General features: G+C 40.8%; 1 protein-coding gene across 1 annotated transcript; it reads right to left on the bottom strand.

Annotated features, from left to right (window-relative positions):
- Positions 1-229: 229 nt before the first annotated feature.
- Positions 230-26,828, bottom strand: LOC121394317 (serine/threonine-protein phosphatase 2A regulatory subunit B'' subunit alpha-like). The gene is made up of 13 exons (XM_041565014.1): positions 26,179-26,828; positions 16,428-16,685; positions 13,533-13,636; positions 12,226-12,328; positions 11,577-11,651; positions 10,173-10,259; positions 7,217-7,373; positions 6,780-6,828; positions 6,266-6,355; positions 5,258-5,433; positions 4,697-4,815; positions 3,539-3,645; positions 230-435 (listed from the first exon to the last, which is right to left on the bottom strand). The coding sequence occupies exons 1-13, from the start codon at positions 26,308-26,310 to the stop codon at positions 339-341; spliced, it is 1,554 nt and encodes a 517-aa protein (XP_041420948.1). The 5' UTR covers positions 26,311-26,828; the 3' UTR covers positions 230-338.

A 26,828-nucleotide genomic window follows, 5' to 3' on the forward strand; every position in this document is an offset into this window, starting at 1 on the left:
GAGGGGCCAATACTATCACGGGGTATATTAGGGGTCAGCTGAACATCTCTCTACAAGAGAAACGGTAAATGAGACCAGAATGTGTTTGTGTAAAACACACAGTCATTTAAGACATATTGCACACAGGCATCACATCTGCCCAATAGGCACAACTTCCACTTGCGATTAAAGGGGAAACTCGACTCCGCTTATATCGCAGTTACAAAACAAATCACGTCTCTTCACAAAATAATACAAAATCTATTTATATATTATTTCCCCTGAAGGTTTCCTTGTGGGAAGGGATTAGTCCATCAATAGGCAGTGACTGGTCAGTGGGATTGTCCAGTGGGCGGGGCTCATGCCGTTAGGTCTGATATGACCAGTTTGTCCATCTTGTCGCTGATCTCAGGGGGGCTGGTGAGTTCCTCGGCCTCGTAGTCATCGTCGAACGACCTGAACAAAAGGCACAAACCTGTCACATCTGTATTTCTCACTGATAATTCAGAGCTAAGGGCCTTCATTACACGACTATTGGCCTTTTTATTCGCCCCGTGAGTGGAAGCTGCCATACGGTTTTACGCAGCTCAAACTCATCCTGCAGATTGTTGTAGAAGTCAGTGGGGAAGATTTCAGGCAATTATATAATGGTGCAGCCTTGTGAAACGGAGATGCTGAGTGGTTGCTATGGTAACTAGACTCCTGTTGCTATAGAATCCCTTATATTTACATCACAGATCCAGTACAGATGGATCAACCTATAACTGTAATAACCACTAGGTGGCACCAAAACTCCACAGATTCTGCAGCGTCAGAAAGATTTCCTTGGAACACTTAAAATAGGGATATTCTTTCCCCCCTCAGCATTACTGGCACATGAACAAGAAAAGATAGTAAGTAGCAGTGAAGCCTACAAAGCCAACATAAGCAAATATTTACATATTTACAGGGATATTAGATTTTAAGCTCCTTTAATATAACACAATATACATCCATGAAAAATGATGCTACACTGTGTGTTGTCTATGTGGGAAGGCTACTGATAAATACAGTCATATGAAAAAGTTTGGGAACCCCTCTTAATTCTTTGGTGTTTTGTTTATCATTGGCTGAGCTTTCAAAGTAGCAACTTCCTTTTAATACATAACATGCCTTATGGAATTAAAAGTATTAGATTAAAAGTAAATATGCAATATGCATCATAACAAAATTAGACAGGTGCATAAATTTGGGCACCCCAACAGAGATATTACATCAATACTTAGTTGAGTCTCCTTTTGCAAATGTAACAGCCTCTAGACACCTCCTATAGCCTTTGATGAGTGTCTGGATTCTGTATTTTTGACCATTCGTCCATACAAAATCTCTCCAGATCAGTTAAATTTGATGACTGCCGAGCATGGACAGCCTGCTTCAAATCATCCCATAGATTTTCAAGCCGGGGGACTGTGACGGCCATTCCAGAATATTGTACTTCTCCCTCTGCAGATTTCCAAGTGTGTTTAGGGTCATTGTCTTGTTGGAATATCCAACCCCTGCGTAACTTCAACTTTGTGACTGATGCTTGAACATTATCCTAAAGAATTTGTTGATATTGGGTTGAATTCATCCGACCCTCGACTTTAACAAGGGCCCCAGTCCCTGAACTAGTCACACAGCCCCACAGCATGATGGAACCTCCACCAAATTTGACAGTAGGTAGCAGGTGTTTTTCTTGGAATGCGGTGTTCTTCTTCCGCCATGTAAAGTGCTTTTTGTTATGACCAAATAACTCAATTTTTGTCTCATCAGTCCAAAGCACTTTTGTAAGGATAGTTACCCTGGTGGTCTAGTGGTTTACCCTCTGGCATGCGGGTGTGCCCGCCATGCCTTTGGCAGGGACGCCCGCCGCATGCGTCTTGTCACCTTCAGCGCCGGTTCTCCTATGGCGCGCACGGCCTCGCACTTCCGGGTTTATGTGCTGGCGTGCTGACGTCATTGCGCAATGGCGTGAAATTCAAAAGTATTTAAAGGGATCTCAGTACTGAACACACTGACCGTTGTTAGGTTCAATTTAGTTTGTTCCTGATGCTTATTCTAAGGGAATCCTGCTTGTTCTTCTGGTTATGGACCCTTGCCTGTTACCTGACTATTCTGAACTCTGTATCCTGACCCTTGCCTGTCTGATTATTCTGACCTCTCCAAGATGAACTCTGCTGAACACCGACCCGGCCTGTCTGACTATTCTCTACTCTCTTCTCTGTCTGGTCTGTCTTCCAAGCTGTGTTGTCTTCCATCCAGTATCCTTGGTTGCTCGTCCAGAACCTTTTGCTCTGCTCCTCTCTTAGTAAGACCTGACGGCATCCAATTAGCTGAGGGCTCCTCCCGAGGTGAAAGGCAGGTGTTAAAGGCAGAAGCAAGAGCCAAGACCAGGGAGCTTAGCACTGATTCTGGAGTTAGGGTGCCGAATGTGGCAACTTTGTTCCAAAATGACTGTGGCTTGTCTAAATGAGCTTTTGCATACAACAAGCGACTCTGTTTGTGGTGTGAGTGCAGAAAGGGCTTCTTTCTCATCACCCTGCCATACAGATGTTCTTTGTGCAAATTGTGCTGAGTTGTAGAACGATGTACAGATACATCATCTGCAGCAAGATGTTCTTGTAGGTCTTTGGAGCTGATCTTTGGGTTGTCTGTAACCATTCTCACAATCCTCCACATATACCACTCCTGTATTTTTCGTGGCCTGCCAGACCTGAGTTTTACAGCAACTGTGCCTGTGGCCTTCAATTTCCTGATTACATTCCTTACAGTTGAAACTGACAGTTTAAACCTCTGAGATAACTTTTTGTAGCCTTCCCCTAAACCATGATACTGAACAATCTTTGTTTTCAGATCTTTTGAGAGTTGCTTTGAGGATCCCATGCTGTCACTCTTCAGAGGAGAGTCAAACGGAAGCACAACTTGCAATTGGTCACCTTAAATATCTTTTCTCATGATTGGACACACCTGCCTATGAAGTTCAAAGCTCAATGAGCCAATCCAACCAATTTGGTGTTGCCAGTAATCAGTATTGAGCAGTTACATGCATTCAAATTAGCAAAATTACAAGGGTACCCAAATTTTTGCACAGCCAGTTTTTCACATTTGATTTAATTTCATACAACTGAACACTGCTTCACTAAAAATCTCAGATGTTCCTGGGAAATGAAGGACATACCACGGTTATCTTTTTTGTTGAAAGCGGAGTCATTTATTATGCAGGCTGAGAGGGGTTCCCAGACTTTTTCATATGACTGAATATACAGTATATATATGTTATTGATGCACCGAATTCACTATTTTGGATTTGGCCGATTTTGAGAAAGGTCTCAAGGAAGACTGAAATGTTGGAATAATAAATAAACTTTCTCTTTTTTTACCATATTTTAATGTCCTGTGAGTGCATTGCTTTATTCGATATTCTATATGACTTTTCTGCGTTGTGCACCAAGGCATTTTCTCCAATAAGCGAGTGCAGCTATTTTTCCTTTTTCTATATGTACAGTATATGGTACAATGATCCCCCTTGTCATGTACTCACCCTTCCTGTAATTGTTCTGTGGCCGATTCCTCAGCAACCAAGATCTCATATTCCTCTGCTGCGTATCTGTCCCAGTCTGATGGCTCAGGGTTTTCACTCTCGACATCCTGAGAAAAGCAAATGACAGTTACTACATGGTAGTATTACATTATGACAAGCCCCCAACTGCCTGGCAATAAGAGCCCAGTTCCCACTGAGATCAAGTGACCCACAATTATTGTCTAATAATCAGTCAGGTGCTGTAATGTCTCTGCAGAGTGGAAAACCCTATAAGAAAAACACAGAGTCTGGGATAAGGGCTATTTGGGATTTAGGGCAGTTTGTTAGGTGTCATAGGGGCAAATTAACTAAAGGGCGAAGTGACTAACGCGGGGCGAAAATTCTGCGATTTACCAACGGTCGCTGGCGTATCTTCGCTAGCGAAGGAGATAAGTCACTCCCGTCCCGAACGCCAGGCGAATTTGCGCTCTGCGAATGGACGTAACTACGCAAATTCACGTATTTTACTGAACGTTACCTCTTGCGCCAAACTTGCCTTCACCACCTCAGACCAGGCGAAGTGCAATACACTAGATAGGACTTCCTACAAAAATAGTTAAAAATTTTTCCCAAAAAACGCTGGCGTCTTTTCCTTTTTTCAGGGTGATAGGCTGCAAAAGATTGTACTTTTTTTGGGGGGTACCCAGCTTCCCCCCTACATTTCCTTACATACGGCACATAAACTAAACAGTGGGCTCATGTGTAGGCCAATATAACAACTCTATTTTATTTTATGAAGCTTTCCCAGGCTTGTGTAGTGTAATGTATTTGCTGCAACATATACGTCCATTGTAATTTAACTTCCCAACGTATTAGCCAACACTACCGCAACTTCACTTCGTTTGCCGCAGTAGCGCTATCGCAACTTTACCAGCGTTCGGCACCCTGGACTCAACTTCGGATTTAACTGAAATAGCGTTGTTCTGGCGAATCTACGCCTGGCGAAGTGTTGTGATGCGAGTGAAGCAGTCGCTGGCGAATTTTCGGAGGTTAGTGAGGTTGCCCCATAGTCTTTTATAAGGAATGGGCTAATCCTATACATGTGTTGGGGTCCCATGGGCTGTTGTGCTTTCATGTCTGTGTGTCCAGCAGCAGAGAAACATTAAGGAGTATTAGTACCTTTTGCACTGCAAATGGATCCCTTTGCTCATGGTCCAGGTACTTCTCTAAGTTAAAGCAGGTATCATAAAATATATGCGCCATTTTGCACCTCTTCAGATCCCGTAGTGTTATTTGGCCTGAAAATAATGAGACATCATCGATATAAGAGCAGAGCTAAAAATGGCCTCCACCTTCCAATTGAGACGTGCAAAGCTTAGCGCTCCTGGATATAGCAATGCAAAGCGGTCCAGCCTTTTCTATGAGTTGAAGAGTGAGCGCTGAGACTTCCCCTTTAAACAGGGTGTTTCAGGGAAAGAGAAACAAGGAAGAGTATCTGGAATTTAGGTACAACCAGTAACTGTGATAAAGCTGCACATAATATGCCCATATATATATATCTATATATATATATATATATAAAGTGAGGGACACATCAAATGAATAAGATTTGGATTGGGCCATGCAAGGTTCTGAGACACCGGAGTAACACAGTCAGCAAAACACCCATCAGGTTTAACCTTTCTGCTTTAGCGCTTTATTCCAGTTTATAATAAATAACAGACATTGTGGCATCCATACCTTCCACTTCCGGCTTTACCAAGTCAAGCAGCTGGCAAAGCAGATCCTGGAAAGGTAACGGCTCAATGCCCATGGCTTCCATCTTCTCACACTGCTCCTCATAGAAGAACTCAAGCTCATACATGGACAGCACCCCGTCTCCATCCAAGTCCATACAACGGAACCAGTACTCTATGCTGAGATGAAAGAGCAGATATACATGAGCCTCCGTTAGACTATTTGAATATAAGCGAGAGAATATAAGGACTTTATGTGGCAAAACTCTGCTCAGATACTGCCAATGGCACTTTAAGAGATGTTAATAACATGTATGTGTTAAAGGCATACAGTCATTTTTTTTTTAAACTAACCAGTTAATAGTGCTGCTCCAGCATAATTCTGCACTGAAATCAGTTTCTCAAAACAGCAAACAGATTTTTTTTATATTTCATTTTGAAATCTGACATGGGGCTAGACATTTTGTCAGTTTCCCAGCTGCCCCCTGTCATGTGCTCTGATAAACTTCAGTCAATCGTTACTGCTGTACTGCAAGTTGGAGTGATATCACCCCCTCCCTTTCCCTCCAGTAGTTTAACAACAGAACAATGGGAAGGTAACCAAATACACAAGATAACAGTTCGCCGGTAGATCTAAGAACAGCACTCAATAGTATAATCAAGGTCCAAGTACGACACATTCAGTTACATTGAGTAGGAGAAACAACAGCCTACGGTGAAGCAGTTCCATCCTAAAGTGCTGGCTCTTTCTGAAAGCACATGACCAGGCAAAATGACCTGAGATGCACCTACACACCAATATTACAACTAAAGAAATACACTTGCTGGTTTAGGAATTAAATTTTATATTGTAGAGTTAATTATTTGCAGTGTCAACAGTGTAATTTAGAAATAAAAACTACATAATAAAAATCATGACAGAATCCCTTTAATGCTCAGATAGGAAGCAGTAAATCGCTCGGGCATGAAGGTTGTTAGAGCAGGTTCAAGACTTCTCTACAGAAAACTGTACCTGGTTGGATTTTTCCGGTCTTCCTCCGATATCAAAAACCAGACAAATTCGGCATAGCTCATCCTCCCTTCCCTTTGTACTGCGTTCCCCCTGTAACAGAATCAGCACAGGGGTCACACACGACTGCCCGCACTCTACAGTAATAAAAGGTTTCTTCTGCCCCACACAACGGGTGCCTGCAATTTACGGTTTTTGCACAGATACAGAAGTAAGGGGACTTTTTCAGCCAATCGGTGGGAGCGAACACTGGCAAAGCCACAACTAATACACAGGACACATTTATCACTAAGAACAGTCTTCGTATAATGGCACATGTAGCATTTTGTCTGTTGCTGCCATCCAGTGGAAAACGACAGTTGCCGAAAATGTTGGACATGGGGTGTTTAACCCCCTCAGTGATCAAAACTCCCCGTATGCTGTAGTTCTTAAAGGGTGGGGACTGACCAATACACCCACCTGCCTGCCCCACATACACAACTACTTCTTGCAAGTCACATTACTGTTCATACATTACCGAGTCACTGCTCCGGAAAATACCCTCTCGATTATTCTCTTTGAGGACGCTGAGAAGAGAAAGACACCATTTATAATGTACAAAGATACGGTAACATCAGTGATCCCCTAATTCATTGTGTCTTGTGTTGGCAGTGTCGGACTGGCCCACAGGGATACCAGGAAAAGTCCCGGTGGGCCCAGGTGTCAGGGGGCCCTTGTGCTGCTAAAGATTTGGCCTATTTCATGGCCATTCCCTATTTCTATGAGAACAAAGAGGCTAAATAGATGGAATAATAGATATAGTATGTAAAGAATAGAGACTAGGAGAATAGAGGTTGAGTGAGGACAAGAAGATTAATAGTACTGAGAGTGGGCCCATGGTCTAAGGTTTTTGGGTGGGCCCCTGGTGTCCCAGTCGGACCCTGTGTGTTGGATACATGGAGTCAGCCCACTCACCGTGGTCATTATATCTGGCCAGGTCCTTCTGGTCAATGTATAAGTCGTGATCAGTGTCCAGTTCCCAGAACTTGCAGTAAATGACATAAAAATGTTCATAGGAGAAGTAATCGGTCACTTGGTTAATATCGTCCTCTTCTTCCAACAGTGCAAGGGTCTAAAGGAGAGCAATACAGTATGTTTGGCATTTACAGTAAAACCTCGATTTTAAACAGATACTGTCATGGGAAAGCATGTTTTATTTTTTTCAAAACGAACCAGTTAATAGTGCTGCTCCAGCAGAATTCTGCACTAAAATCCATTTCTCAAAAGAGCAAACAGATTGTTTTATATTCAATTTTGAAATCTGACATGGGGCTAGACATATTGTCAGTTTCCCAGCTGCCCCCAATCATGTGACTTGTGCCTGCACTTTAGGATGGAACTGCTTTCTGGCAGGCTGTTATGTCTCCTACATAATGTAACTGAATCAGTCTCAGTGGGACGTGGCTTTTACCATTGAGTGTTGTTCTTAGATCTACCAGGCAGCTGTTATCTTGTGTTAGGGAGCTGTTATCTGGTTACCTTCCCATTGTTCTTTTGTTTGGCTGCTGGGGGGGAAAGGGGAGGGGGTAATATCACTTCAACTTGCAGCACAGCAGTAAAGAGTGACTTAAGTTTATCAGAGCACAAGCCACATGACTGGGGGCACCTGGGAAACTGACAAAATGTCTAGCCCCATGTCAGATTTCAAAATTGAATATAAAAAAATCTGTTTGCTCTTTTGAGTAACGGATTTCAGAATTCTGCTGGAGCAGCACTATTAACTGATGCGTTTTGAAAAAAGCATGTTTTCCCATGACAGGATCCTTTTAAGTAACCTGATTTTAAGTTTCCCTGCATTTTACATTTTTTATTTGTGGTCCCACCAATGTATAATGCATTTCAATGGGTACATTTCCCTGATTTTAAGTCATGTTTTCCAGGACTTTACATCAAAATGATGTCCTCATGTTCCCAAAAACTGCTGTTTGTCCTCTGTGAATGATAAAGAGGTTTAAAACACTAACCAGAAGTATATGTAGCCATGGTTCTGCCTGTAAATGACCAATTGCAATTAGTCTGCCCCTTATACAGTCCTGCACCAATCACTTATTGCTTTAGGTTGTGTATGTGACTGACTGAGAGTCTTGCACATGCCCCCCATAGTGTAATATTAACACTGCAATGTTTAACCCTTGTTATTAACAAACTAAATATTGTATCTCAAAGTAAAACTGATTCCTGTGCTTATATCCTTTCACTTTAACACATTTCCCTGATTTTATATTGTCCCGGATTTTACATAACTTTTTCCTGGTCCCCTAAAAAACGTACAATGGGGGGTTCTACTGTATTCCCATTCACTGGAATGTACTGCCTGCATTAGCATTGTCACGGCACACACACATTAGAATCCGCTTGGGGAAAATATAATGGTACCCTAAACCCTATAAAAAGGCAAACTTGATCGTGAATGGCCAAGAGAATAGGTTTGATCACCTTCCCCTAGTCTAGCCTAGTGTTTCATTTAACATTCCGACCCATTACTACCCTGAAGATTATAGTTCCCTGCTGGTTATTCTATTATTACATGCACCTTATTATCTGCAAGGCTTGTCATTCAGTTCAATGGACTAAATTTACTGGATTTAATGGATTTACTTAATCCATTAAAGGGCATGTAAAGTCTAAAATAGAATAAGGCTAGAAATGCTGTATTTTTTATACTAAACATAAACATGAACTTACTGCACCACAAGCCTAATCAAACAAATAATTTATGCTTTCAAAGTTGGCTACAGGGGGTCACCATCTTGTAACTTTGTTAAACATCTTTGCAAGACTAAAGGTGGCCATACACGGGCCGATAAAAGCTGCCGACAGACTGTGTCGGCAGCTTATTGGCCCGTGTATGGGGGCCCCCGACGGGCATCCCCGATCGAGATCTGGCCGAAAGTCGGCCAGATCTCGATCGGATGGGTTTAAAAATGCGGTCCCACGATCCGACCGCCCGTTTGAGAATGCTAGGATCCGATCGTTGGGCCCTAGGGCCCACGATCGGATCTGCCCGATATTGCCCACCTCAAGGTGGGCATATCGGAGGGAGATCCGCTCGTTTGGCGACATCGCTAAACGAGCGGATCTATCCATGTGCACTGTGCACATGCTCAGTGTGGTCTGGGCTGCTTAGGGATCGTCATAAACAAAGCTGCTTGAGTTCTGCATGGCTGGGAAGTAAGGCGGGGGCTCCCCCTGCTGTTCATAAGTATGATTGTTTCCCTGCTCAGCAGTTAGGGACCATCTGACAATTCCTATCCACAGCAGTAAATGAAGGGAGAATTTCACTGCATACAGTCAGGTTTCTTATAGAAATGGTACACATTTTTAAATTAAAGTATATTGGAGATAGGTTTCTTTTTCATCAAAGAAAGTAAAAATGGGATTTTATTTTTTTGCCTTTACATGCCCTTTAAAGGGACTTTAACTGACTTCCTGGAAAGAGATTTATTTCTTGGAGTCTGGATGGACTTGGGGGGCTGCCCCTGGGTAAATAAACCAAAAATGGCAAGTATTTCTGCTTCTGTAAAAGTAGAAATATATAAAGTCTGTCAAAAATAAGTCACCAAGCCGTCTAATTCACAAAAAACCCAAGTTCAAGGGTAACCCAAAAATGGAAAAACACTGAGTGAAAAAGATCCGCAATTAGTAAATGCAGTAGCAAAGTTTAGTAAAATGTAAAAAGTAAAGTAAAAAGTAGCCTACACATGTCCTAATAATTTAACTTTGCTACTGCATTTACTAAGTGTGGATCTTTTTCACGCATTTTGAGCGTTTCCCTATTTTTGGGCTGCCCCTGGGCTCAAGCCTCCAATAAAATACACTTAAAAATCAGTGTTTAGTGATGGAGCAGATATAAAAACACAGCCAGGCGCACCTGTAGGAAGTTGCTCCTCTTTAGCTCAGTCAAGGTGATTCTGCCTGACCACGACCTGTTGACTGTATAAAATATTCTCTGAATAACCTGGTTCGAAGAAAGAAGATCATTGTGGTTATTACATACTTTCTGTTGTACAATATCATATAAATATGAAAAAGAAAAGGGGAATTCCTCATCAATTATGTTTCGTGTCATGTCAGAGCATTGCTTATTTATTTCCTGCATTAGCGTATTTTAAAGGGGAACATCACAAAAATGAAAATTTAATATAAGCTCCCTCATAATGAAATAAGAAACTTTCCTCTCTCTGCATCTCTTCATTCTGTCTTCATGCAGGAGTTGGGTGTCAGATGAATGATCCAATATATCTTATAGGGGGGCTCCTTTTGCCTAGAAGATGTAAGCTCACTCAAATAACTGATTCCAGTACAAACAAAATGTAATAAAATAACTTCCTTTTGCACAAATTCTGCATGTAGAGAGACATGATGTCTGGTGATTTTAATAGAGTGAGCTCTAATACATCTTCTAGGCAAAAGGAGCCCCCCTATAAGATATATTGGATCATTCATCTGACACCCAACTCATGAATGTAGACAGAATAAGGAGAAACAGATGCTGAGAGAGTAATAGCGAAGATAAACTTGATGATTTCAGTAACGGTACAAGATTTTAATTGATTGTATTTAGAACGTTTCATAATGCAGTATGATAAAGCTCAGGATAGTTCCCCTTTAATAAACAGATCAAATGAAACATACGAAGGCATTATATTTCAAATAAACAATAATATGCTGTGCTGTAGGGCGCCTCTATCAGGTAGAACGGGGGGCTGCCCTTTTTTGGAGATGCCTTGCTCACAAGGGATTTCATATCGGACCTTCATAATCCACAGTATGAATTGGCCACACTCTGGATCTGGTAATGAAGCAGCACTGTAACTAATATTCTCTTAACCATAATGTTTAACTACTACAGTAGCAACTGAATGAAACATCTCTCACATAGGACCCCCCAACATTGAATCATCTGAAGGAACTCTACTTTTATTTTAGGAAAAAAATCATGATGTTTTGATATTTCTAACTCCAGTTAGTGATATGTCTGCTCATCAAGCATTACAAAGCATTCAAAACATCAAATTCAGAAATATTATTAAAGGAACAGTAACACCAAAAAATGAAAGCATAATGTAGTGTTGCCCTGCCCTGGTACAACTGGTGTGTTTGCTTCAGAAACACTACTATAGTTTATATAGACAAGCTGCTGTGTAGCCATGGAATGATTTGGAATTATTTCTTAGGGTGACAGGTCCCCTTTAAAGGCAGAGCGTAAGAACAATCTCTACATTTCCAGTCCCTATGTCCAGCTCAGCCAGTCTGTAATATGGAGGACACTTACAGTGGTGATGTATCGGGAGTGGAATTCGGGAGCCTCTTTGAGGAACGTCAGTCCTGGATGTGTGTCCACAATGTCCTGAAACAAAGAGAAGTATCATATACAATTGATAAGTATCCGAGCCCTTTGTGATGTCTTTCTGCTCTTATGTTCCAGCTCACTAGTCTAAGTGTGAGAACAATGTGTTGTACAATATAAAGACATGTACAGCTGTACTCCTCAGGAGTCATAGGGAATTACTAAATACTCTTATTACTCGATCTAAGTACTTTAAGTACTCTATCTAAGTATCTATCTAAGTACTCTAAGTACTCTAAATACTCTAAATACTCTAAATACTCTATCTAAGTACTCTAAGTACTCTAAGTACTCTATCTAAGTACTCTATCTAAGTACTCTATCTAAGTACTCTATCTAAGTACTCTATCTAAGTACTCTATCTAAATACTCTATCTAAATACTCTATCTAAATACTCTATCTAAGGGACGAGAGAGAAAAAAGGTCTCTGTGGTGAGGAAATAAAACAGAGGATTATTTGGCCAGCAGCATTTATAACAAGCAGAACAAACATGGTTCCTAGATTGTCTCCGATGGTGTTTCTGCTGCTTTAATGTGACCAGACGCTACAAGGCCCATTTGTCGCACACACACCTGAAGTAGTGGGATGAAATCCTCTTGCTCTAAGTAATTACAGCCTGGTTTTGCCAAGAGGTTGACAAATTTAGAGGCATCATCATGGCAGTTCTGGATTAACCTGTAATGAAAGATGTGAGGCCACTCAGTTTCCAAGAATGAGCTGAATGAAATCAGACAGGTAGGACAAGCATGTGATACATACGGAGGAACAGGGGTAAACAAAAAGTTTATTTAAAAAAAAAAAAAGTGAATGTATTTATTTGTGCTAGTGAGAGGAGGTATATTTACTGGTACTTGGGACAAGAAACAATTGCCAAAGCCTTGTTCTGTGGCTGGGATTCTAGATACAGAATAGCCACATGCAAGGGAAGATCAATCAACATAGCACAGAATCATGTACAGACGTAGCAAAAACATCACATTTAAAGGAGAAGTAAAGCTTAACTAAAGAAGTCGGCTAGAAATGTTGTTCATTATGTTTTGTGCTTCTGTACCAGCCCAAGGCAACCACAGCCCTTTAGCAGTAAAGATCTGTGTCTCCAAAGATGCCCCAGTAGCTCCCCATCTTCTTTTCTGCTGATTCACTGCACATGCTCTGTGCTGCTGTCACTTACTGAGCTTAGGGACCCACTCACAATATACAGTACACATAGAATAGAAATGTCACAATATAAGACTGATTAGTGATTAATACAGATAATTACTACATGACAGCACAGAAACCAGTGCAATTAGCATCAGAATTTAATAATCAGCCTTGTATCATCAGCTTATATTACAGACAAACCTCATTTTCTGCTGGATCATTTGCGACGACCCCTAAGCTTAGCTTCTCAACTTTAGGCTGTATAATATATATGGAATTTTTAACCATATCATTTTTAGGGTTTAGTTCTCCTTTAAGTTCATCAACAAAGGGTGTTTTCAGTCTTTTTACAAAAACATCATTTACACGGCCTTTGTTTTGGCATGGTGACCTTTTTAAACGGCTAATCGCTCAGAAACCACTAAGGATAGAAAATAAATTAAATTGTAAATGTTTTCAGAAAAGTGCTGGGAGTAAGGATACATCAATGTATTTTTTTGTAAGTTTAGATCCCCTCGAAGTAAAATGTTTTCCTTTGCTTATTTACATTTGTGGGAATGGTGAGTGAGTCTGTCAGTTTAGTCAAATAAAAAACGGGCGGAATGGAGTAAATTAAGGGGAACAAAAGCATTTCACAAATAATTGTTTTACTGATCTCCCTCATTCGTTGTATTGTGTCAGTACATATGAGAGAAGCGAATAATAGGAATATGACATACAAGCTGTCTGTACTTACTTTCTCCACATTGCTATGAACAAGTGCACAGAGACAAATCCCGTCCTCTCACCGCCCGCACCATTGAATAGAGCCGCCTTCCAGTACAAGGGGCAGCCACATACCTGTGTTAGGAAAGAGACAGCGTGGGGTCAGTTTGGAACCCGAAAAACCAATTAATATTGACATTCCCCATCCAAGGACTCAATTGCAATTTGCTACGTATGGAGCTAAGTACAGGCCATACACTGAAATAAATGAAGGTGCATCACTAGCAATGAATATGGGCAGCAGGCAGCAAAAGAGAGAGAAAATATTGGGCAATATGGAGCAGAAAATGCTCGTGACTGACAAGAATGCTGAAGAGGATGTGTTTATACCCTCTCCTAAAATCATTTCTGCTTACTAATGGGGCCAAGCCCAAACACTGCTATGTAGGCCAATACACACCAGGCAACCTTTAGGGCAGGGGCACACGGGCAGATTCGGGGAGATTAATCACCTCTTCTGCAGGGCGACAATCTTCCCGAACTGCCTTCCCCCTGCTATAATGAGAAAACGCCAGCGCAATGGCACTCGCGGCGCTGCGATTTCCGAAGTCGCCCAAAGTTGCCTCACGAGGAAACTTCAGAAATTGGAGCGCCGCGAGTGCATTGGTGCATTTTTCATTTTATCAGTTTGGGGAGATTGTCACCCAGCAGAAGAGGCGACTAAATCTCCCAGAATCTGTCCGTGCGCCCCTGCCCTAAAGGGGTTGTTCACCTTTGAGATAAGTTTTAGTATGATTTAGAGAGTGATATTCTGAGACAGTTTGCAATTGGTTTTCATTTTTCATCAATTGTGGCTTTTGAGTTATTTAGCTTTTTATTCAGCAGCTCTTCAATTTGCATTATGAACAATCTGGTAGCTAGGGTCCAAGTTACCCTAGCAACCATGCACTGATTTGAATAGGAGACTGGAATATGAATAGGACCTTACTAGAAAGATGAGCAATAAAAATTAGCAATAACAAATTTGTAGCCTTGCAGAGCATTTGCTTCTTAGATGGGGTCAGTGACGCCCATTTGAAAGTTGGAAAGAGTCAGAATTAAAAGGCAAATAATTATAAAACTATACAAAATAAATAATGAAAACCAATGGAAAAGTTGTTTAGAATTGAACATTCTATTACATGCTAAAAGTTTAATTAAAGGCGAACCACCCCTTTAAAGGGATTCTGTCATGATTTTTATTATTTCTAAATTACACTGTTTACACCGCAAATAATTCACTCTAACTTGTACATCTCATTCCTCATCCAATAAGTGTATTTTTTAAGTTGTAATATTGGTGTGTAGGCAGCCATCTTAGGACATTTTGCCTGGTCATGTGCTTTTAGAAAGACCCAGTGCTGCACTTTGGAACTGCTTTCTGATAGGCTGTTGTTTCTCTTACTCAATGTAACTGAAGGAGTCGCAGTGGGACATGAATGTTTACTATTGAGTGCTGTTCTTAAATCTACCAGGGAGCTGTTATCTGGTTACTTTCCCATTGTTCTGTTGTTAGACTACTGGAGCGAAAGGGAGGGGGTGATATCATTCCAACTTGCTGTACAGCAGTAAAGAGTGACTGAAGTTTCAGAGCAAGTCATGTGACTGGGGGCAGCTGGGAAACTTACAATATGTCTAGCCCCATGTCAGATTTCAGTGCAGAAGTCTGCTGGAGCAGCACTATTAACTGTGTTTTGAAAAAATAAAACCATGTTTTCCCATGACAGTATCCATTTAATTACACTGTACTGGGAGCAGAGATAACCTGAATCCAATTTTTTAGGCAAATTGTAAAACCTCTAGAAAACATGTGGCCTTATCAAGCCCTCAAATTCAGTTCAGCCAGCAGCAGCAAGGCTTCGACGAGATCCAAATAGTGCAAAGAGTGCTGGGAATTACTGCAATCCCAAACTGAGTCTTGGATTCACGCCTCACTAATTGTGAACAACACAATATAAACTATGCATCAAGTTAACACCACAAGCAGCTGCTTGTAATATGCTTGAAGATTATTCCATACCTGTAAGGTTATAGGCAAGGGAAAATAACCCACACCAGCAGGTGGCATTTTCCAGTCTGCTGTTTGACAGTAAACATCACATAGGTTGTAACTAGGGTTACTAGTGCAAACTTGCATCTGTATGTTAAAGGAGAAGGAAAGGCTAAAACTAAGTAAGCTTTATCAGAAAGGTCTATATAAATACACCAGTAAACCCTCAAAGTAATGCTGCTCTGAGTCCTCTTTCGAACGAAACACCACATTTCTTTCCTTCTATTAAGTACACATGGACTTCTGTATCAGACTTCCTGTTTTCAGCTTAAACCTCCAGGGCAGGGCTTGGGCATGCTCAGTTTGCTCCTCTCCCCCTCCTTCATCCCCTCCCTGCTGTAACCTGAGCCCAGAGATATGATTGAGTAGGGAGAGACTCCGGCAGGAAGTGATGTCACAGCAAGCTAATATGGCAGCTGCTATCCTAATTTCTAGAGCTGTTTACTCAGGTATGGTAAGCATTCTGCAGAATAAATATAGTTTTCTAGCTTGCATTATTGTGGATCACCTATTGGCAATAAACTGCCTCAGTAGCTTTCCTTCTCCTTTAAGTTGGTTGGAATGTTTGTCCCTCATCCATTGACTGATGCACCCCCCTAACCATTATGGGATTTTCTAGGATCCTTATTGATATATGACAAAGCCCTGATCAGACAATCATTTGGGTTCCATATTTGGCTGCTGAGCAGTGGAAGAGTTGGCGGCCAATACCATGTATAGAAAGCTTACAAAGAAGAACATATGCTCCAATAAAGGTGCTGCTTCCTCAAGTCATCAGTTTTTCTTTTTTTTTCATCATTGACATCAACAAAATTACCTAGTAGAACCCTACCTTACCTTGGCGATCTTCCCCATCTCGTAGATGTCTGCCTTTTCTTCATCTATGCTGGAGAATGCTGCCTCGGTCTTCTTGATGGAATCTTCATAGTCAGAACCTGGGTTGGGCAGCCCTTTGGGAAAGTAGAAACGTGGAATGTTTATGGACACAGGAGCTGTGACTTTGTTGCTCGGTAACGGAGGGGTGGCTGGTCGTGGACTGGCAGGTAGGGGTGCGGGAGGAGGGGTGCCTGGCTTCTTCTCTTGCTTGCTTTGAAGCTGAAAGATTGTAAGAAAGAAAATACACACAGCATAAGCCTGTGACACAGTCATAAACACATTGCTAAATATATATGTATATTACATACACACACACACATATACACATTAATATCCCACATATACTATGCATGCATATGCTTCTGTACTGAACTGTAGCTGGAGATCCACATTCTGATGGCTGTAGTTAAGGCCCTATGGCTGTAACCACTGCGAAACCACAAGCTCCTCTGCCTGCTCCTTTAATTGCCCTTTAATGTGAATGAATGATTCTGGCTCATGTCAAGTTCCAGTTTTCAAACTGCCAGCTATTATGAGAGGCTACCAATGGAAACCCAAGTATTTCACGATGTTATGATAAAGAGTCTACAGCTCCCCTATAAATTGCACTTGCTGATATTCGGGGGCTAATTCATTAACATAAGTGCTAAACTACACCACAGCAGTTAGTCATAACATCCAATGAGATATTTTCCTTTAATTCATAACCTGTAGTATACTGATCCAATCAAATAGTACAATTTAGCACCTTTGTGATTAAATAAGCCAATCTCTGACCAACCTTTCTGGAACAAGCATGGCTGCTCTGTGTACAAGCTGATAATGGCACTGACTGCCAACAGAAAACATTTGCGAATATATTGATTTTCCATATTAAAGGAACTGTTCAGTATAAAAATAAAAACTGGGCAAATAGATTGTATGTACAAATAAACCAATCAATATAGTTAGTTAGCCAAAAATGTGGACCAAAATATTTGAATTTAACAACACAAGGCACATTGATGGGAACCAGTTCAGCTCCACCGTAGACAAATATCTCCACACACAGTCGCTGACTAACTCAGAGTTAGAGAGCTGCAAAGCAGGAAGTGTTCTGGCTATTATAAAAAAGGGAATAGAAAAGTACCCCGTTTCTAATAATTAAATTAATATCTAGTGATAGATTAGTTCCCTACCATTAAGGTTAGTAGTTAACATAAATTAAAGTGCAGTGCGTGCCTAATCATTTAATTCATCAACAATTTTGAGTAAAAACCAATCACTTCCCAAACCAATTAATTCCCAAGCCAATTCATAAATATTAAATATAAATACAGATATAAAGTGCCGATTAGTGCATATATCCAATGACTGTTGCCCGATTAATTATGACAATCAGTTCATTGACAATTCATGATTAGGCTCAAATAGAATTAAAAATTAATCTTTTTAATTCTATTTGAGCCTAATCATGTCTTAGCTATTAGGAGATGGTCTTGGTTAATCGGAGCGCAGTTATTCTGCGTCCATCTTGTGAGCTGTCAAGCTCCGCCCCTGGACAGTCCCTCGTTTGTACTGGAAAGTCCTGTTTTTCTCTGCACTGAACAGCCAGAAAAAGAAACAAAGTTTCTAACTTAATTGGCTTTTGGCAGAGAGCCCAGAACAGTCACAGCAGCAGATAAGATTCTTTTGTAACAATTTTGAGATAAGGATATAAGTAATTGTAACAATATAAGATAACAGGTCCCTTGGGAAAAGTTAGACTCACAGCTTAAAGGCCAATTCACCTTCATTAGCAGAACTGTAATAATGGAAAAAAAACACAGAAATATGTTCAAACTTTCATAACCTACCAAATTTTGCAAAATTAATATGGTAATTAGGCGGTGTGGCCAAAAAATGGGCGTGGTCACAACATTATGCGAGCCAACTTTTTTATCCCTCTTTATATTTCCAAAATGTTGGGAGGTATGGTATGGGACCTGTTATCCAGAATGCTCTGGACCTTGGGTTTTTCAGATAATGGATCCTTCTGTAATTTGGATCTTCATATCTAGAGCCTACTTAAAAAATCATGTAAACATTAAATAAACCCAATAGGCTGGTTTTGCATCCAATAGAGATTAATTATATGTTAGTTTGGGTCAAGTACAAGCTATTGTTTTATTATTACAGAGAAAAGGGAAATAATATTTAAGAATTGTGATTATTTGGATAAAATGGGGTCTACAGGAGATGGCCATTCCATAATTCTAAACTTTCTGGATAATGGGTTTCCGGATAAAGGATCCCATACCTTTAAATGAACTTCTCCAGCTTTTCCCTTGCTGGATATGGACGTAGCCAAAGAAGAAACTGGCAGCACTTAAGAATCACACGGTTCCTGCATAAATATGTGCCCATAAGTTGTGTATTACTGACAGGTATGTTGTCTATAACCCAGAATTGTTGATAGCTGAGATTTCTGGATCACCATGCCTCACTGATGCAGAATGTAAACTCTATATACATTTTCCTCACAAGTGCATATCTCAAGAACCCAATCATAGCAAACGTTTCTAATGTATTGAAGTCAGTATTTACAGGGACATAAAGGTGCATGAGGAGAGTTTCCACTTGTATATACCAAGAGATAAAGGGAACAGCTCCAAATGCTCCAAAAGTTAAAGAAACAAACTTGTTCTAAAACTATCATTTGTATTAGTAACAACACATTTATATCTCATGAGAAAAAGGTTTAGTGTAAGAGGGAGGAGGCCTGACCAAAATATACCTTAAGTCTACTAGAAAATCATGAATGTATTAAATAAGCCCAATAGGCTGGTTCTTTTTAAAGTGTCTCCCATAGACACAATATTGTCAAAATAATTAAAATTTTTAAAACCGATTTGCTTTTTCTCTGTAATAATAAAAAAAGATGAGGTGATTTATCGCCAGGTGACTAAATGTCCCCGAATTTGAGTGTGTGTCTCTGCCCTAAAAAAAACTCAACTTATAAAGATAAACCTTAGCTATAGCCTTGATTTGTTGATCCACTCACTCTCACCTCACCCAGTAGGAGATTCCATGGCAAAACCCATCCTCTAAATCTGCCTACATATGTATTCTGTGTGCTGCCTCTCCCTCTACGTGTATATATACAAACACACACACACCATATGTCTCACCCGTGCTTTCTAAGAAGCTGGGTTCATGCTATACTGGTTGCCATTTGCTTACCTCATGTATATTCAAGCTGAGTGTAACGGCACCCTAAATCTAGAACCGATGCCAAGCACCCTGGTCTTGGCTCGTGCCTCTGCCTGTAGCAGCCGCCTTTGGCCTCAGGAGGAGCCCTCAGCTACTCAGATGCCGCCAGGTCTTAAAATGAGAGGTGCAAGGCGAGGGGTTCTAAACAGGCTGAGGGGCACAACTGTAAAGAGAAAGTCTTTGGGCAGAAGCAGTGGCGTAACTAGATGTTGCTGGGCCCTACAGCAAATTAATTTTAGGGCCTCCAACATATCCAGTGTTTGTCCTGTTTTACCAATATATGTTGAAATTGCTCATCAATAAGAGCCTCATGGGGCCCTCTGTACCTCCTGGGCCCCCCTGCAGCCACAGGGTCTGCTTCCTCTGTAGTTACGCCCCTGGGCAGAAGGTCACGGTAGTCAGATCAGGCCGGGTCGAGGCAGGCAGAGTACAAACGAAGTCAGGCAGGCAAGGGTCAAAACCGGGTGATCAATCAGAAGGGATTTAGCAGGATCGGAGTCAGATAACAGGCAAGGGTCAGGTTTCAGAAATCAGGATAGTCGAATAGCCAGACAGGGGTCACAACAGGAATCAAACAGGATCAGAATAAAGATAGCTCAAGCTCAAACACCACAGGATTAAACCTATAACGGTCAAAGACTGGAAGCCCAAATTAGCTATTTATACAGTTCAAATTCCGCGCCATTGCGCAGTGGCGTCATCACGCCAGCGCACCTGCGCCTTTAAATATTGCAGAAGCATGCCACGCGCGCCCTAAGGAACCGGCGCCTGCGGCCTAGCAATGGAGCGGCCAGAACAATGTGGCGGGCATCCCCGCCGAGGGGGAGGCAGACGTCCCCCCACTAGACCACTGAGCTTCCCAATGAGAGTAAGGGGCTTGGGGCTGGTCTGTACTTGGCACAGGCATATGGTGACAGCAATGCACTTTAAGAAAGCCTGACACTGTCCGTTGACCACTATTTATAGAAGCCATGGCATGTGTGGGCAGATTCTTTACTAGCATGGCATGCGATGTTCTTCACCAGCTGTGGAAATTGGTACTTGCATGCATACAATACTCTCCAAGCCCTGCTTTCCTAAAATACAGCTAAGAATTATCATATTTGTACATTTACATCATTGGAACAGTTTCAATCCTCTGTGGCATAATTAGTCACTGCTCAACCTTCATGCTTTGAATACACGAGAATATGTGGCATTCAGTAAATGAAGAAGTCGGGTAAGAAGCTGGACTATCAGGTTACCAGTATGAAATTATGGCTGAATGTAAGGGCATACCTCCCAACATTTTGGAAAAAAGTTGGCGCACATCGCGGCAAAGCTTTATTGACCACACCCATTTTTGTTGCCACACCCCCTAATTACCATGTTCATTTTACAAAATTTGGCAGGTTATGAAAGTTTGAACATATTTCTGTGTTTTTTTTAAGTTATTACAGTTTTGCTAATGAAGGAGAATTGCCGTTTAAGCTGTGAATCTAGTTTTTCCCAAGAGACCTGTTATCTTATTTTGATATAATTACTTATTTGCTTATCTCAAAATTGTTACAAATGTATCTAATCTCCTGCTGTGGCTATTCTAGGCTCTCTGCCAAAAGCCGTTAGAAACGTTGTTTCTTTTTCTGTTTTTTCCAGTACAAATGAGGGACTGCAGGTTGAGCTGATGGACAGTTGGGAGGTATGGAATTGGAAATTCGAATTTTATCATTTTCTTTGGGTCAAAACTCACAACTTCCTTTTGTTAAATTTGTATGTTTCTTTTGAAAATTCTTTAATAAAAATATAAGTTACAAAAAAAACCTCTCAAATTCAAATTGTGAATGATCCACACTCGATTAGAATTTTAATTTGTATTTGAATTTCAAGATTTCTTAAACCTATACCCTGGGAATAATCCAAATTTGACTATGCGGCACTCAGTTCATATATAAGTCAATGGGAGAGGTCCAGTGGCCAATTTGAAGATGTTACAAGCCTTCCTGACATTTTTTTCGGAAAAAAAAAATAACTATTCGAGTCTCCAGGTTGGTAACTTATGTTCGAGTTTTAGATATTTGATTTTCTTTTTCTTAAATACCCCCCAATCGAATTTCAAGTATATTCAAATTTATCAGAGTTAAAAAAAACTCACATGAATTCGAAATTTGACCTTTGATAAATGGGCCTCGCAGTGTTTGGAACAACGCATTTCCCTTCCCGGGGGAACAGTGCTATGAGCCCAAGTCCTGGTAAGACAAGACACTTAACCAATAAGTCTTACAATGTCTGTAGTTGTTTCATATGTCACCTAATCTGCAGCCATAAGGGTGGGTGTCACCAGAGACGGGTGCCAGGGAAATGCTGTGCCTTTTCGACCGAAAAACTCAAATCAAAATCGAATTGAATTTGATTCAGATTTAAAAAACTTGATTCAGTAAGGCTGCAAACAACTCCAAATTGATCTCTGGACCTCTCCCATTGAATTGAACAGAAATTTGGCAGGTTTTAGGTGGCGAATAGTTGAATTTGAGTTCTTAAAGGCCAGAGTATGATAAATATCAGAAATCTAATTCAATTTTTTTAAAAAAAAATTCTAATTGAATTTGAATAACTGCCTAGTTGAATTTGAGAGTTTTGACCATAAAATTCTATTAGAATTTTCAATTCGACCCTTGATAAATATTCCCCCTAGTAGTCTACGTGACCCAATAAAAAAAGCTCAAGACAATCCGTTTATACATCAGATTTCTACTTGTATCATCACTTGGTTTTACCCATGTTATATACCGGCAATTATTGCTTTTAAAAGACATGCATGCAAAGGAGAAGGTATTAATGTGCACATAGTCTTAAAAGAATAATAATATTCCTTGAAATTCAGTTGAACTGAAAAAGCTGCTCGGATGAGTAGTGAAACATCTTCCACGATTACTCAGCAAGTCCAGTTGCTCTAGAATTACTTATACGGGTATGGGACCTGTTATCCAGAATGCTCGGGACCTGGGGTTTTCTGGATAATAGATCTTTCCATAATTTGGATCTTCATTTCTACAAGTCTACTATAAAATCATGTAAACATTAAATAAACACAATAGGCTAGTTCTGTTTCCAATAAGGATTAATTTTATCTTAGTTGGGATCAAGAACAAGAATACTGTATATATCAATACAAAGAAAATGGAAATATTTTTTTAAAATTTGGATTATTTGTATAAAATGGAGATTGCCTTTCCCTAACCCTGAGCTTTCTGGATAATGGGTTTCCAGATATCAGATCCCATATCTGTACTATGGAGCTGTATAACTATTTTGATTGTCTGCACCCACACCCCAGTAATATACAAATGATCAGATTTCTTAGGCAGGTCTCATGAGAACTGGTATGGGACCTGTTATCCAGATGCTCGGGACCTGGGGTTTTCCTATCAATGAATCTCTCCATAATTTGGATCTTCATACCTTAAGTCTACTATAAAATCATGTAAACATTAAATAAACCAAATAGGCTGGTTTTGCTTCCAATAAGGATTATTTGTATCTTTGTTGGGATCAAGTACAAGATACGGTTTTATTATTACAGAGAAAAAGGAAATCATTTTTAAAGATTATTTGATTATAATGGAGTCTATGGGAGGCAGCCTTTCCGTTATTCGTTTTTTTTGGATAACCGGTTTCCGGATTATCGATCCCATACCTGTAATATATAATCTAGTATAACCTTCATAGTCATTCCTTGATTTTACCATTAATTGATGTGCACAGAATGCTGCCGTGCATATTGCAATAATTATTTATAGTTATTGGATAACAGCAGCAACATTGCAGTTCCTTTCTCATGCTGTAATGGATATATAAAGCTGGCCTAATAATCCAATATCCCACAAACGCTCCTAAATAACTTTTCATAATGCAACAAAAGCCCAAGCATCTCTATCATTACATCTCTATCATTAGCGCAGGTGAATTCTTTAGAAACTGTTGAGCACATGGATATGTTGAGCGCTCCACCTGTGCTCCAGTGTCCTGGGCTCCTGCACTCGTCAGCTACATTCACTGACTAAAGGCCAAATAGTTGTAATGTCAGGCCGGCTCAATGACAGCTATTTGTAGGGGGCACATTTACTTAGCTCGAGTGAAGGATTAGAAGGAAAAATACTTCAAATTTCAAAGTATTTTTTTGGCTACTTCGACCTTCGACGACGACTTCGAATTGAACTAAAAATCGTTTGACCATTCGATAGTCGAAGTACTGTCTCTTTAAAAAAAACTTCGACCTACTACTTCACCACCTAAAACCTACCGAGCACCAATGTTAGCCTGTGGGGAAGTTCCCCATAGGCTTTCCTAGCTTTTTTTGATCGAAGGAAAAACGTTCGATCGATGGATTAAAATCCTTCGATCGTTTGATCAAAGGAATTGCACTAAATCCTTCGACTTTGATATTCGAAGTCCAAGGATTTAACTTCGAGGGTCAATTAACCATTGATATTCGACCAATAGTAAATGTGCCAGTGCGATGCAGGTTTAAACCCTAAAAATGAATGTGGCTAAAAATGCCATATTTTATATACTGAACTTATTGCACCAGCCTAAAGTTTCAGCTTGTCAATAGCAGCAATGATCCAGGACTTCAAACTTGTCACAGGGGGTCACCATCTTGGAAAGTGTCTGTGACACTCACATGCTCAGTGGGCTCTGAGCAGCTGTTGAGAAGCTAAGCTTAGGGGTCGTCACTAATTATCCAGCAGAAAATGAGGTTGGCCTGTAATATAAGCTGATGCTACAGGGCTGATTATTAAATTCTGATGCTAATTGCACTGGTTTCTGTGCTGCCATGTAGTAATTATATGTATTAATTACTAATCAGCCTTATATTGTGACATTTCTATTCTATGTGTACTGTATATTGTGAGTCAGTCCCTAAGCTCAGTAAGTGACAGCAGCACAGAGCATGTGCAGTGAATCAGCAGAAAAGAAGATGGGGAGCTACTGGGGCATCTTTGGAGACACAAATCTTTAGATCTGCTAATAGGGCTGTGGTTGCCTTGCTGGTACAGAAGCACAAAACATAATGACTTTCTAACTACTTTGTTAGCAAAGCTTTAGTTCTCCTTTAATGGTGAAATAACACAACTTACTGGACAAGCTGGAGGCAGGAGCAGCCACTGCCCCGTGTGGAGCAAAGACCAACAACAACAAAGCATTCGCGGGGCAGCTACACACAGGCAATGACGTCTTGTAGCCTGACCCACTGACATCCAATGATTTTAACAAGTGACCATTCCATCAGAAAAACAGCTGCTATCCCCTGGTTCATAGGCACAGCTTCTTCATGCTGATATATAGAGCATATTTATAGAGAATATTACAATATTTAGTAGTCTGTAACACTGGCCTCACAAAAAGACAACAATTATTCCTTGAAAAAGAAGTGGTGTGTGGGTGGGAAATTCCATATCTCACAACTAGAATGCACATTAGTGGCACTTTGTGACAGCCCCATATATAAATAGAACAGGTTACTCTTGAATCTTTATGCAGGACTAGCGACTTTTCTCTTTAATAAACACTGCTTTTAATTGCAAGCGGGCCCAGCACAAAATGCTCAATGTTATATCTTTAAAGGGGAACTACAGTCACTTTCATGCATACAAAAAGAAGAGCAGCAACTAAAGATACTAAACACTGCCTATAACATTCCTATATACTGCTATCTACAGTTCTTAGCTCCTCCCTGATCTTTATGTGACTCCTCCCACTAATATCCCAATGTATGCTTTAAAGGGGCTGTTCAACTTCTAAACACCTTTTTTCAGTTCAGTCGTTTTAAGATAGTTTGCCAGAAATAAAGAATTTTTTCAACTACTTTCCATTATTTATTTTTTTACTGTTTAAGTTGAATGTTCGTGTCTCTGGTGTTTCAGTCCGGTGGCTCAGTAATTCAGGGGCAGACTCTAAACTGTTACAATTTGATACAATTAGTTAATACATTTCTCAACAGCATCTAGTCATTTGAAGGTGAACAACCCCTTTATTACCCGTTGCACAGCTTTTATCCAAACTAGTGATGTGCGGGCCAACCCGATACCTGCGGGACCCGCGACCAACCTGCGGGTCGGGCGGGTTCAGGTCCTCGCGGGTGGCAGGTGGGTTGAGCTCTTCTCCTGCTCTGCCCGACCAACACCTTCAAATGCCGGCATCCGACTTCCGGGTTCCGGTTTTATAGTCTCGCGTCTGCTCATCCCGCCCCTTTTATGTCATCGGCGGGGCGGGTCAGCGCAGGTCTATAAAAGGACCCCGGAAGCACGGGCGTCAACAGGGCGGGTTAGGGTTGGGTGCGGGTCTGGAAAACCCTGACCCGCACATCACTAATCCAAACCAATCTGCTTTATTCCTCATCACACAAAGCTACAAAAAAAAAAAACACATGGTATAAATTCCAGTAGACTAACCTTTATTCTAACCCTCTTTCTCTCCTCCCTTTCTAGAAAAACTTCCAAACCTGGGCTTGCTGGAAAGACTTGATCCTCTTTTTAAATCTGGAGGGGAGAACAAAGTCACAGCCCCTGGCAAGAAAGGCCAATTCTCCTCTCAAATCCGGGTCCCTTCTCAGTGAAGACTCCTTTATCATCATCCTGGGCAACCTCTGGAGTCGGAAATGGAAGAATGTAGCAGCCAAAGAGAGTCAAGTGTATGAGATGGTGCCTTATACAACTTCCCGTTGGGACACTGGCAAACGATTGTAACCAATGGAGAGGCTATTCATCCAATGAAACAGCATGATACAAGAGTTGGGGTATCCCCGCCTGTCCTACTTTTACTGGACACACATTAAAAGAAGACAGAACTATATTTCCTGACTCTTCCAACACAGAGCAGCTGAGAAACATGAGCTCAGAGCGGAGCTGCTATATGATAGACAACCAGTGCTGTCCTGGGCTGAGAGGAGGAGGGGGGTATGAACAGAGAGGTGAGGAATTCTGGGAAAGAGAGCTTCCAGGGGTGGCTAAACTTAGATCCCCCGGAGTAATGCACTTAATATAAAGAGTCTTCCTTGGTCATGTTTACTCTATAAAACCAAGTGCAGCAGAAGGTCGGCCCCATAGAGAAATAAAGACCAAATCGGTAATTACAAATTAACCAACATGATAA

The sequence above is a fragment of the Xenopus laevis genome, chromosome 5S (assembly GCF_017654675.1).
Source record: "Xenopus laevis strain J_2021 chromosome 5S, Xenopus_laevis_v10.1, whole genome shotgun sequence".
Taxonomy (NCBI): domain Eukaryota; kingdom Metazoa; phylum Chordata; class Amphibia; order Anura; family Pipidae; genus Xenopus; species Xenopus laevis.